The sequence below is a fragment of the Bactrocera oleae genome, chromosome 2, assembly GCF_042242935.1.
Source record: "Bactrocera oleae isolate idBacOlea1 chromosome 2, idBacOlea1, whole genome shotgun sequence".
In the NCBI taxonomy this organism is placed as follows: Eukaryota; Metazoa; Arthropoda; class Insecta; order Diptera; family Tephritidae; genus Bactrocera; species Bactrocera oleae.
The window spans coordinates 98,969,095-98,981,314 of record NC_091536.1 but is presented as its reverse complement, the minus strand read 5'-3'; the positions used below and the strand labels follow the sequence as shown (position 1 = coordinate 98,981,314).

The window sequence follows — 12,220 nt, the reverse complement described above, 5'->3', positions numbered from 1 at the left end:
CTTTTCCCCGTTTCCCACTTTGCGTTGTGTATTTTTTTTTCGATGTTCCCTCATGTGAAAATTATCAAATTAGTAGTCAAAAGGATTTGATGTAACATTTGTGCCTTCTCAATTTATTAGCATTCTCTGAATATATGACACAATTGCCATTCACAGATGCCAATCTCTAGCATAGACAACAATCAACTATCATTGTCAGTTATCACACATGCAACTCTGGTGTTGGTCACATGACCGCACGTGACAGTTATATTGTCACTGTGAATATTTCTTGTCTAAACTTTAGTGTGAATTTTTCTTCGTACTCCAACGGCATCGTAACGCGCAGCTGACTGTCCTCTACCAGAAAAAGTATCTGGCTCAAGTTGTAGAGAAAAATTCTTATTAGAAAATTGTGCGTGTGTGGAAATAAGATTTTATTGAATATAGTTTAACTATAATTAAAAAAGTTGTTGTTTTCTTTAGGTTAATTGTAGGGTTTGTGTGCCAACAAACGCTTTTGTGAGACTCTAATTCGGAGCGCAAATAAATTGAGGAGAAAATGTCTATATCTGCAAAACAAGCAAACAGGGAGCACGTCCTGGCTGTTTCCAGGGATTTCATCTCCCAGCCACGTTTAAGTGAGTAATACAAATATAATTAAGAAGTTTATTTTTTCAAATAGTGTGACGGGGCTAATAAAAAATTCGGTCCGCCATGACAGACCATAGAGCTCAGCGAATATCAAGGCAAAGAAGAAGTGACAAAAATCGATACAATTTTAATGTATGTAGTTGCATTGAAGGGCTTGCTCCAATTTGTTTTTTGCTAGTTTTTGACTTTATTTTATTAAAACGCTTTCTTTTCGTATGGCAAAAGGAAGCAATTTTGGTCATGGGACTCGTAATATTGCTGAAAACTATGAGAATTGCCTTTGACACGGTTAAAGCCATTTACAATTGAAAAGGTTGCACTCGGGATAGTCATGTGACATCGGTATACATAGTTGCGAATGACAGTAACAATCAAATGGCGAGGCACCTGACCAAATGAAAAACAAATGTCTGAAAGTAATTTTATTATTTATTAACAATTTAGCAGTTTAAAAACATTTTTTATTTCTTATCAAATATTAAAATTTTTATATTTTTATTAACGAATTATATTTTACTACATAATCTTCTAAAATTTATATTGCCATGATCTGTTTTGTAAAACGAAGTTTCAACTTAACGAAAAGTAAAATTAACTACGGCTTTTATATAATTTATCAGTGATTTCATTTTCGCTGTCATTTTCGGTATTTGCCATTCTACTGGTTTTCGTTATTGCTCTGATATACAGTCAGCTGACGTTCAATACATTTCTTATGTAGTTGGATTTTCTTATCTCCCCGATAAAATATCGCTAATTAACGTCGTTTTTGTTAGCTGTAAACTGTTCATGTGCCACACCACGAGATCAGTAAATTTTAACTTTTTATTTTAATTTTTAATGATTTTGCATCTAAAATGTGTAAATTTGTTATAAATTTACAGCATACAAAACTGTTTCTGGTGTCAACGGTCCTTTGGTCATTTTGGACGAAGTAAAATTCCCCAAATTCGCTGAAATTGTACAATTGCGCCTTGCTGATGGCACAATTCGCTCCGGACAAGTGCTTGAGGTGAGCGGTTCGAAAGCTGTCGTTCAAGTTTTCGAAGGTACTTCGGGCATTGATGCGAAAAACACAGTGTGCGAATTCACCGGCGATATTTTGCGTACGCCTGTGTCTGAGGATATGTTGGGTCGTGTGTTCAACGGCTCAGGCAAGCCCATCGACAAAGGTCCCCCAATTTTGGCAGAAGACTTCTTGGATATCCAAGGTCAACCTATCAACCCTTGGTCACGTATTTATCCCGAAGAAATGATTCAAACTGGTATTTCCGCTATTGATGTTATGAACTCCATTGCTCGTGGTCAAAAGATTCCAATCTTCTCAGCTGCTGGTTTGCCACATAACGAAATTGCCGCTCAGATCTGTCGTCAAGCTGGTTTAGTTAAGGTGAAAATTCAGGAATTGATTGTGAAGCATTTACCTAAAATAAATATATCTTTATACAATTTGTAGGTCCCCGGAAAATCTGTTTTGGACGATCATGAAGATAACTTTGCCATTGTGTTTGCTGCTATGGGTGTGAATATGGAAACTGCTCGCTTCTTCAAACAGGATTTCGAAGAGAACGGTTCCATGGAGAATGTGTGTCTTTTCTTAAATTTGGCCAACGATCCAACCATCGAACGTATTATTACACCTCGTCTAGCCTTGACCGCTGCCGAATTCTTGGCATACCAGTGCGAAAAGCACGTTTTGGTCATCCTTACGGATATGTCTTCATATGCTGAAGCTTTGCGTGAGGTGTCGGCTGCCCGTGAAGAAGTACCTGGTCGTCGTGGTTTCCCCGGTTACATGTACACTGATTTAGCTACCATTTATGAACGTGCCGGTCGTGTTGAAGGGCGCAACGGTTCCATTACACAAATTCCCATCCTTACTATGCCTAACGATGATATCACCCATCCAATTCCTGATTTAACTGGATATATTACTGAAGGCCAAATTTACGTTGATCGCCAATTACACAACAGACAAATCTATCCTCCAGTTAACGTGTTGCCATCGTTGTCACGTTTGATGAAATCTGCCATCGGTGAGGGTATGACTCGCAAAGATCACTCTGATGTCTCCAATCAGCTGTATGCCTGCTACGCCATCGGTAAGGATGTACAAGCCATGAAAGCTGTTGTCGGAGAGGAGGCGCTGACGCCTGATGATTTGCTGTACTTGGAGTTCTTGACCAAATTCGAAAAGAACTTCATTTCTCAGGTAAGTTGACTCGCGTTATATGGAATTATCATCGGCTAGACTATCAAAATTTGATTGTAAATTGCATGTTATATGTACGCAGGGTAACTACGAAAACCGCACCGTCTTCGAATCATTGGATATTGGCTGGCAGTTGCTGCGTATCTTCCCCAAGGAGATGCTGAAGCGTATTCCAGCTTCGATTCTCGCGGAATTCTATCCCAGGGACTCCCGCCATTAAATTTATTATCAAATATGTTGCTTTTCTTTTTGTTTTATTGGTTTTACGTTTACGTTGCAGTTTTAAACGCAAAGCGCAATCAACCTACATTCAACATTTATAAATTATATAGAAAGCGCGTTGTTGAACCATTTAGGCCCTATCAAATATACTATTAATTATCAGTTCATATGAAAAACATCAATAATAAGTTTAACTATAAAATGGGAAAAATGTAAAATAGGCTTCAAACTGCAACTGAAAGTGAAACTGCAAGTGAAACTAATTAATTATGGCCGAACGCAGATATTTAGCAAAATAGGAGACAATGAATTGTAATAGAGACGCGCTTGATGATTCACACGTCCGCTATGTGTGGCGTTAAAATGTTTTATTATAACTACTAAAATTATAAATGTGTTAGATAAATTGTATGCACTTTATAAAAGTAATTTAAACTACAATATTTGCTAAATTAAATGTTATGTAAATCATAAATACCGATAACACACGTACACCGTAATAAGAATGTAAATAATTAATTGTTTAGAAAAGGGGAATCACTGTAGAAAACGCAGCATAGATGTGTTACTTCGTGTTTTATTCGTTCATTGTAAGATCTTGTAAATTATATCAGGTTTTTGTGTCTGCTAATTATACTTTTGTTTTATTTAATTAAAAAAACTTAAAGAATTCTCTAAACCTAAATAACGCAGCCCATAACCAGTCGCAGTTGCGAGAAAGTTAGTTTGTTCTCACATTTTTTTAGTTCTTAAGTTTTCAAGTTCGAAGTCACAGCTTAAAAGCACACATATACACACTTACATATAGAGCATTCCAACTTAAAACTATTTTTAATTAACGCAATAATGTTTTGTTCATGCATGTATGTTACTTCAAGTATTAAAAAACCTATCCCAACTCGTCTCACACGCACACAAACAAAGCTTTTCCTTAAACCGTGATTTCAAGTTTTCGAGACAACCCCGCACACTTGGCGAAAATCTATCGTTAATGTTCGGCACAATTCGCCAACTAGTCTTTCAGTAAAGTGAGAGTTGATGAGTCCAATCTTTTATTTCTTCTTGTTTTTCACAGCTTTTAAATTGCTTTAATCATTTTTTCACTAAGCATACTGTAAAATTTGTTGAAACTAACCACTGGATAATGAATTGCAAATAACAATAATTCAAATAATGTTTGTTGTATACTAGAACACAATAGCGGGAGCAGAAATGTAAAAAAAATCTATAATATAAATAAATTTAATAATACAGTTTATGTATGTATAAAACAAAATTTATGAAACTATGTATATCAACTACAACAATAAAGTGAGAGACAAATGTATTACTCAGTTAAATCGATGTTTTCATTGACCATTGGTTTGCTGCATTTATTTCCCTTCCATCGTTGTGCTATAGAGAAATTAAACATAACGCGAAAAAAGTTGCTGCGTGTGTCCATATGTATGTTATAATAATACATTGAATTAAATAATTACTTCACCCTGATTTTTAAATAACACTAGTTATGTTTGCATATTTTAAGTTTGGCATAGATAATTTATTGCAAAATAAATAATAGAACTCAAAGTAAGAACCTGAATTCCTCTACACCCATGATTAGTGCTTACACGTCTGTTAGAAGCTCTTTAGAAACGTGCTCTGAGTTTCGCCTTTGTCGGTTAAGGGGAGGTCGTTATTGGACCAGTACCCGACTTTAAAGAACAGTATTTTCATAAAACTGATTTTTGAAAATACTTATGCATGGTACCACTTTGTCTGCGAACAATAATTTTTCTACTGCCAGCAATAAGAAGAAGAATAAGTTATTAAAACCTAGATTAGAGAGCGTGGAAACAGTGGTATGTACGTATGCTCTAAAGTAATTGAATTGTGAAGGACATAGTTCCATTAATAAAGTTTGTAATAAAGTAAGTAATAAAGTCATTCAAATACTTTTTATAATCTGTACAGAGTATATTAAGTTTGCCACGATTGCCATTATAGCAATGCAATGTGACCTATCAAAATAAAGAATATGCCTATTTTTATATATACTCTTATGCTATAAGAAATGAATTTGTAAAGGGTATAATTGCTTCGGTGCAGCAGAAGTTATCCATTTTCCTTATTTTATTAACTTTTTATTTCACAATTCTTAACTTGGCGTATCCAAATATACCAACGAATCATTTTAAGTTGATTTTAAGGTTTATTTGATTTTTATGCTATTCCATAAGAAAATGAGAAAATTTAAAAAATAATCTTTGACATAAAACAATCTCACCACGAACTAACTTTATAAATATCTTCAAATTTTAGAAAACTAAGGTTTTATATTAATTGAATTTTTCCAAATTGTTGAATAATGTTCAAACACTGCGAGTCTTTTGTGCTTCCCATCTCAACGCATGTATTTGCAAACCCGCCATCGCCAATATAATCCACAGCAAAATTTTATTAATGTTCACACTTGAGACCGTAGACGAGCTGCATGGTACTTGATTTTTGATGCCAAACCGACAGACACATTCGCTGTGATCGCATTCCATTAACTGCTCATCCTCTTTCTCAGGTCCATTGTGACAGTGCTCATCAATACTGCAATACTGGCCAATTTCTGCCGGTGATGTAGAGATTAATTGAAGGGACGTATTTCACTCGTATGCAACTTTTGTAGATACTCACCTGCGAAGGGTTTGCACACTTTTTCCAAGGTAATACCATAGCGGTTTCCAGTGGTTTTCTTCGTCACAAGCGTATATTCCACCCTACAACGGCATTTGCCGTTATCACAGGTAGAGCCTGGTCCCATAAACACATAGCATTGAGTCGCATCTTGACAGGCTTCGTGAAGCTTTCGTCCCGGTAGACAATCCTCCGAAGTGTTTGCACTCACATAGCCCTGTTCGCAAACGCACTCACCTATGTCTGGTAAACAAATGTTATGTGGCCCGTGTTGTGAGCATCTCATTCTGTCGTCACATTTGGCTCTGAGCTCTTTTGTAATGAGATAGAAATATATAAAAGTTAGGTAATTATGCCAGAAAATCAGCTCTACTAACACAAGGACGAATTATGATTCGTTATTGCATTATTTTTTTGATTATCGACGGAGGTGCCTTGGGCATATATGAATAAATCAAAACGAGATGAACTAATGAAATCGGTCTGTTCGCACTCTCTCAAACCTCGTGTAAAATTGTATATATTGTTGAAAATATGGGACTCAGTTAATCTTCTATACGAGGTTCTAAATGTTAGCGGTTAAACCATATACATGATATACACAAGCTACAACGTAATTCACCAATGTGTGGCAGATATAATGCTCGTCTCATCAAACTATTTTAGGACTTTGTAGATTGATATATGTCTGTTGTAGATTGATATATGTACATATTCCCAGTTTATGATAGCAGTATACCCTAACTTTTTTAAGTAAAACAAAATCTATAAAAAAGCTTAGATATGCTACTTTATCTCCACAGCTTTTAGGAAGGCTAATAAAAAAAAGTTTGCTCATACTAGACCGTCTCCGAATTTAAGTAAAATAAAAAAAAAATTCTTAATAAGCTACATTCTACAGATTACTTACTGGTTTGCGATAGACACATGGAGTCATTTCTATAAAAGCCAGCATCGCATGAACAGTTCTTTGTGCTCTCATCACAGTGACTGAATACAGTTGAAAACAGACATTGTTCGTCAGTTTCACATGGTTCGCCCAATGGAACTTGTTCTACAAGGAAAAAGTTAAATAAAACAACGAGAATAGTACGTTTGATTTATTTCCTTACTAGGTATGCACCGTCTCCTGTCCTTTGTAGGTAAATAGTCGTCCTCGCAGTAGCAGAGATGGTCCGATTGATGACATTCGGCATGCGGTAGATTGCAAGGACAGTTACCACCTATTATGTTATTCGTGCGGAGAATCTACAAAGCAATTGAATTACTACAGTATAAACATTGCTTGTACTTACTGAGGCCCCAAAAACGTACATTTGGTTTACAGGTAACGTCCGTCATCGTTTGATTGTCGTAACAATGGCAAAAGCCATGAACGCAGGACGAAATAACATTTTTTGCTTCGTAATACTGGCAATGCTCATCCTCAGCGCAAGCGACCTCCATTATTTCTTAATTTTACAAGTATCACAATATGAAAAAGAAAAATATAAAAGACATTCTTAGGTTAAAATTTGCAATTAGGTCAGCAATTTTTAGAGCATCTAAATCGAAAAGTTCGTTACACCTTCGGGTATCATGGCTACAGCTGGGCGCATAGCTAGCAAAATTCCAATGTAGATCCGAACGACCCATTCGATTAATTTGATCATTTCAAGTTACAATACTTTGATGTTTTCGTAAGAAAATAATGCGATATCTTGTATAATGCGTAATCTATTCCTCTACTTGGCGCTAAGAAACTAATTAACTTTGACAAATATTTACAGTTATTTTTATACTCTTGCAACAAGTTGCTAGAAAGTAAAATAGTTTTGTTCACCTAACGGTTGTTTGCATCACATAAAAATAATCGAGGTAGATATAGCGTTATATATATATAAATGATCAGGGGGACGAATCGAATTGACACCTGTGTGATACGTCTGTCCGACTGTGTAAGCGATAACTTGAGTAAAAATTAAGATATCTTAATTAAACTTAATACACGCGTTCCTCGTCGAAATTAATTAATCAAATTGATCGAAAACCTATAAAATGTCATAACTAAGCATTTAATTAAGATATAAACCTGCAATTTGAACAGGAGATTGCAGTAGCAAGGGGTACCTATGGACTTAAAATTAAAAGAAAATGGGCATGGCCCCGCCCTATAGGAGGCTTAGTATACATATTTCCCAACCACTAAAGCTACAATAATCAAAATCGCTGAGGACAAATGTTATAAGAACCCCTGGCGACAGTTTGAAAATGGATGAAATCGGTTGATAACCCCCCGCCCATTTTAATAAGTTAATAAAATACAAATTTGATTGTAATCCATTCAAGATTTCATCGAACAATGAATGTTGAATTCTTTTGCAACATTTTTGAAATAAAGCTGTGCCAAATCCCGAAGGTATTTCCCCGGCCTTGATCTCGGCAAGATGTAAGAGTATGAAAAGTTCAGTTCAAAAGTTCACCCGAACTTAACCATTCCTTATTTGCTATAAATATGTATATGAGTAATTAATGCCTTATAACATAAGCAACAACAACGAAGCGACCGATCTATTGTGAAAGGGTCGAGTAGGGATGCTAATTTATTTATATAGAAATTTAGAGATATATTGCATAATGCATTTCAAATTTTGCTAATAATTAAAAAAAGTGAAACTACCACTATTTTGTTAAACTTACTACTATCTATAAAGTTTCTTTTTTTATGTGTAAATTACTTTTCTATTTGATTCAATCTATTTGCCATTTAATGTGACTATTTTATGGGTTAAATAAACCGTTTGAAACCTTACTGCATTTACACAAAATTGATGATTTGTTGTCTTTCAGTATTTCTTCAGTAATCATTTCGAACATTCGTTTTTGTGTGTTTTATAGTGAACAGGAAATTTATTGTTGAATTATGAAATTATTTGTGCGCAGTTTAGTTGAAACTTCAGATGATGAAGAAGATGAAGAAGTGAGTGAGGACGGATCCCAAGATGATTCGGATGAAGGTGAAGCTGAAGACGATACTGATGAATCAAATGAAGATGAGCACGCTTCAGACAATACTGACATTGAGAAAGACTCTGGAGCAGAGAATACAGCAGGGAAGCAGACGATTAAAAATGCAGGCAACTCTGAAGCATCCTCAAGTAGTGAGGTCGATACTTTATTCAAAGGTGTTAATGCTATACAGAAAATCTATGGTATAAAAGAAGAGCAACCAATGAAAGGTCCGGAATTCAATGTAGCCAAGTCTCCAAGCAAGACGAAGCCTATGGCGAATGGCGTAAGTTTGCCCGCGCGCCTCAAAAATGTCAGTACCGAGATCATGGTTCTTGCTGCAATACGAAGTCTAAACGAGCGTGGCGGTTCCTCGGCCATTGCCATAAAAAAATACGTGATGAACAATTATCCCCAGTTAGACGGACCACGGACATTGAAACTAATTAAGAACTATATTAAGAAAGCTTTGGTTAGTGGAAAGCTGGTACAATCGAAGGGTACTGGGTTGGGTGGTTCATTTAAGGTGTCCCCAGGTACAAATCGCTTGGAAGAGCAAAAAGAGCGACAGAATCGGAAAAAGTTAGTTAAAAAACCTAAAAGGGATCAAGTAGTAAGTGCCAATGATTTTGTTTATCACATGTTTATTATAATTTTTTAAATTGTTTGATTCAGGCTGCTGACCCAGTAAAGAAACAATCCAAAGCGGCAGCAAAAAAAATCGAAAAAGGAGAGATAAAATCAGCAAAAGTGACAAAGAACGCAAAAGCCAAAGGTTCGAAAAGTGCGATAAAATTGAAAGACGGAAGTGAATCAGCTACGAAGATGCCAAAAATATCCGCTGCCCTAAAAGCAACCGATCCACAACCCGCGAAGAAAACGGCAAAGGCGAAAGAAGCACCTCTTGCTAATGGTAACCCGGGGAAAAAAACCAAAGGGGCCAAACAAAACAAAACTGAAAACGTGGATTCTACCAGCAAAGAAACAAGCAAAAATAATAATCCGGTAGCTCCCAACTCGGCGACTGCTGTAACGAAAGATGAGAAGGGGAAAACAGCATCGGCATCGAAAAAGAGAGAAACCGGCAAAGGTAAAACTACTGCTATGGAAAATATCGAAACGGGCTCGGGAGACGCAGATGCCGTGAAGCCCAACAAGAAGACCACAGCAAAGAAAGTCAAGGCAAAATAACAACTGTACAAAGCGAAGGGTATGCTTATAATTTTCACGGTTTCTTCTGGAGATAATTAAGTATCTATTATGTAGTTTTGATATCATATCTTATGTGAATGGTTACACTATTGAAGTTTTACAATAAACACTCCATTTTGATGAGAGTTTTATTGGATATTAATTAATAAATATAATAATAATATGCATGAATCTTAAAAAAGTGTAGTTTTCTGCAGCAGAAGAGTCCTCTTTCAAGCCATCAGTCTTCTCAAAGGTCATGCTTCCGATTAAATAGAGGGGGAAAGAGTGATAAAAAGATACGCAAAGAGAGAATACATTGATGAGGACACCTATTGTGTACTCATGAATCATAAAATGTATCTTCATTTGTTGTACTGGTCTGAAAACGTCTTAATGGAAGAATACAAATGTGTCTACTAAATTATTTAGCAGAGAGATAAACTCTTAGCTAAGCTTATCACAAGGAACGAATATAGTACTTAACTTCTCCTTTAAGTCGACTGGATCTGCTCATCCATTCGAACACAAGTACGCACAAGTGAGATAAAAATGACTATTTGCTGAAAAAACACAGGTTTCATCTAGTAGATTTGCTCAAAATATTAAACATAAATAAATGTAAAAAACATTGCATTGAAATTGTAAATAAATAAATTTTTGTGAAATTTGTAAATTAAAGTCTACAAACAAAAAAATTGAGGAAAATGAAAAAGCATCATAAAAATATAGACAAGCCCAAAGAAATGCTCAAGAGTGATCTGGAGTATTTGAAAAGGCGTCCCGCCAACAGGTCCGCACACGAATGTGTTCAAGATAATAGTTCGGGCATAACGTCCTGGAGTTCGAATGCTTGTATGCAATATCGAAAGTTTAGCGCGGAGGCCTTGGTCCTTCGAGCACTGAAAGGTCTCTGTGAGCGCAACGGTTCATCTGTGGTCGCGATCAAAAAATTTATAATTAACCACTATCCATATGTGGATGGAAAGTTTACACTACCTGTTATCAGGAGGGTCATTAAGAAAGCTTTGCTCAAAGGGAAAATTGTGCAGTCTCAGGGCAAGAACATAGACGGACTGTTCAAAATATCAGCTGGAGAAATACGTGCAGAGCAACAACAACAGCAATTTAAACACCTGAAAGAATGTATCAAATTAAGAGAGCAGCAAAAGCAGGAATTGGTAAGCCTGTAATATGAATTGAGAAAGTGTGCTAGAATAATGCCTCCGATGTTTAGCAAAGAAAAATGATGAAATGTAGGGCGAGGGACATTCAGAGGCATAAAGCCTTTGAAGAAAATCAAGTAGCTCAGCGGAAGCGACAAAAAGAAGTTGCGAACGCGGCCAAAGCAGGAAAAGCCAGGCTGACTGTCGAAGCCGCCAGGGAAATTTTAAATTTTGCTCAACAACAAACGGGAGTTTTCATACCTTCCTTGCGGTTGGATGCTGGCACTTCGAAGGGAATAATACAAAGGCCTCAGATCGTGGATTATGCGGACGCGGCCTTGGAAACGGCGAAAGTTATCAGTTCAGAACAATTAAAACATGCAATCATTAAAGCTACCGAATATGTGCCGCATATAATAGGTATCGATAACAACTCCTTAAGACGCACTCCATCCATTAGGCACATGCCTATAAAGTATGAGAAAACATTAAGAAGTCCGATATCAAGTCCAGTCTCCGTCAAAGGAAAAATTACGTCCGAATACCTTAAGCTGTCGGATTTTCTTAGAGACAAAACGCAAGTTTCAGGTGTAGCTGTAAACTTTCGATCCTCATGTGCTGAACCTGTGGTTGTAACGAAGAACCATGTGGCTGGGGGAAGGAATGCGCGGAAGGTCACGAAACGCTCCAAGGGAAGTACAAAAGCCAATACTAGACTTCCCAGATAAGAATTGTTTTATATTTATTTCTAACGCTAAATTTTGTGAGTGTATTAAAATCCGTAATAGTGTATGGTTCTTTAGCTTTGCTAGGAACTGTAGGTGGAAAATCACCGAACACCCAGACTATTACTCGCCGTAAGGTGTGGAAAGTATTACTGGCATTTATTTGCATTTAGTACCCTAAGAGAGATGATCTTTAAGCGTAATCTCGATTATAGAAAATTGCATGCCAGAATGCCTCTAATATTTCAAATCATCATTATAACTGTTAGACCAAGACTCCTACTCCTACAAGTGTACTTGTACTTCCATTTATCATCTTTCAGTTTACCCACTGGTTAAAGTCTTGCAATTGTATCCCGCTAAAGTGCAGCAATGGTATTCGATTTTCATATGTTGAAAGGATATTAGACTTA

The 12,220-nt window shown here is 36.3% G+C and overlaps 4 protein-coding genes across 4 annotated transcripts; 3 read left to right on the top strand and 1 right to left on the bottom strand.

Moving 5' to 3' along the window:
- Positions 1-236: 236 nt before the first annotated feature.
- On the top strand, positions 237-4,407 carry Vha55 (V-type proton ATPase subunit Vha55). Its single transcript, XM_014236155.3, has 5 exons — positions 237-394; positions 466-620; positions 1,518-2,023; positions 2,090-2,845; positions 2,928-4,407. Exons 2-5 carry the CDS (start codon positions 542-544, stop codon positions 3,063-3,065), a joined length of 1,479 nt encoding a protein of 492 aa, XP_014091630.1. The 5' UTR covers positions 237-394; positions 466-541; the 3' UTR covers positions 3,066-4,407.
- An 834-nt stretch (positions 4,408-5,241) lies between these two features.
- LOC106618408 (multiple epidermal growth factor-like domains protein 10) lies at positions 5,242-7,492 on the bottom strand. Its single transcript, XM_014236148.3, has 6 exons — positions 7,305-7,492; positions 7,052-7,188; positions 6,850-6,985; positions 6,648-6,791; positions 5,738-6,049; positions 5,242-5,669 (listed from the first exon to the last, which is right to left on the bottom strand). Exons 1-6 carry the CDS (start codon positions 7,387-7,389, stop codon positions 5,422-5,424), a joined length of 1,062 nt encoding a protein of 353 aa, XP_014091623.1. The 5' UTR covers positions 7,390-7,492; the 3' UTR covers positions 5,242-5,421.
- A 1,057-nt stretch (positions 7,493-8,549) lies between these two features.
- On the top strand, positions 8,550-10,062 carry LOC106618404 (histone H1-I). Its single transcript, XM_014236143.3, has 2 exons — positions 8,550-9,338; positions 9,401-10,062. The coding sequence occupies exons 1-2, from the start codon at positions 8,640-8,642 to the stop codon at positions 9,914-9,916; spliced, it is 1,215 nt and encodes a 404-aa protein (XP_014091618.2). The 5' UTR covers positions 8,550-8,639; the 3' UTR covers positions 9,917-10,062.
- Positions 10,063-10,506: 444 nt separating this feature from the next.
- On the top strand, positions 10,507-11,919 carry LOC106618407 (uncharacterized). Its single transcript, XM_014236147.3, has 2 exons — positions 10,507-11,097; positions 11,154-11,919. Exons 1-2 carry the CDS (start codon positions 10,624-10,626, stop codon positions 11,808-11,810), a joined length of 1,131 nt encoding a protein of 376 aa, XP_014091622.1. The 5' UTR covers positions 10,507-10,623; the 3' UTR covers positions 11,811-11,919.
- The last annotated feature ends 301 nt before the right edge of the window (positions 11,920-12,220 follow it).

What these genes read in the sequence shown, in the direction of transcription:
- LOC106618408 (XM_014236148.3), bottom strand. Translation starts at nt 7,389, where the DNA reads ATGATCAAATTAATCGAATGGGTCGTTCGGATCTACATTGGAATTTTG. An exon ending in TGTAGCCATGATACCCGAAG is followed by an intron (nt 7,189 to 7,304) that starts GTGTAACGAACT and finishes TGTAAAATTAAG; the next exon opens with AAATAATGGAGGTCGCTTGC. An exon ending in AGTGTGCAAACCCTTCGCAG is followed by an intron (nt 5,670 to 5,737) that starts GTGAGTATCTAC and finishes CATCACCGGCAG; the next exon opens with AAATTGGCCAGTATTGCAGT.
- Vha55 (XM_014236155.3), top strand. Translation starts at nt 542, where the DNA reads ATGTCTATATCTGCAAAACAAGCAAACAGGGAGCACGTCCTGGCTGTT. An exon ending in GTCAAGCTGGTTTAGTTAAG is followed by an intron (nt 2,024 to 2,089) that starts GTGAAAATTCAG and finishes TACAATTTGTAG; the next exon opens with GTCCCCGGAAAATCTGTTTT. An exon ending in AAAAGAACTTCATTTCTCAG is followed by an intron (nt 2,846 to 2,927) that starts GTAAGTTGACTC and finishes ATATGTACGCAG; the next exon opens with GGTAACTACGAAAACCGCAC.
- LOC106618407 (XM_014236147.3), top strand. Translation starts at nt 10,624, where the DNA reads ATGAAAAAGCATCATAAAAATATAGACAAGCCCAAAGAAATGCTCAAG. An exon ending in AGCAGCAAAAGCAGGAATTG is followed by an intron (nt 11,098 to 11,153) that starts GTAAGCCTGTAA and finishes TCCGATGTTTAG; the next exon opens with CAAAGAAAAATGATGAAATG.
- LOC106618404 (XM_014236143.3), top strand. Translation starts at nt 8,640, where the DNA reads ATGAAATTATTTGTGCGCAGTTTAGTTGAAACTTCAGATGATGAAGAA. An exon ending in AACCTAAAAGGGATCAAGTA is followed by an intron (nt 9,339 to 9,400) that starts GTAAGTGCCAAT and finishes TGTTTGATTCAG; the next exon opens with GCTGCTGACCCAGTAAAGAA.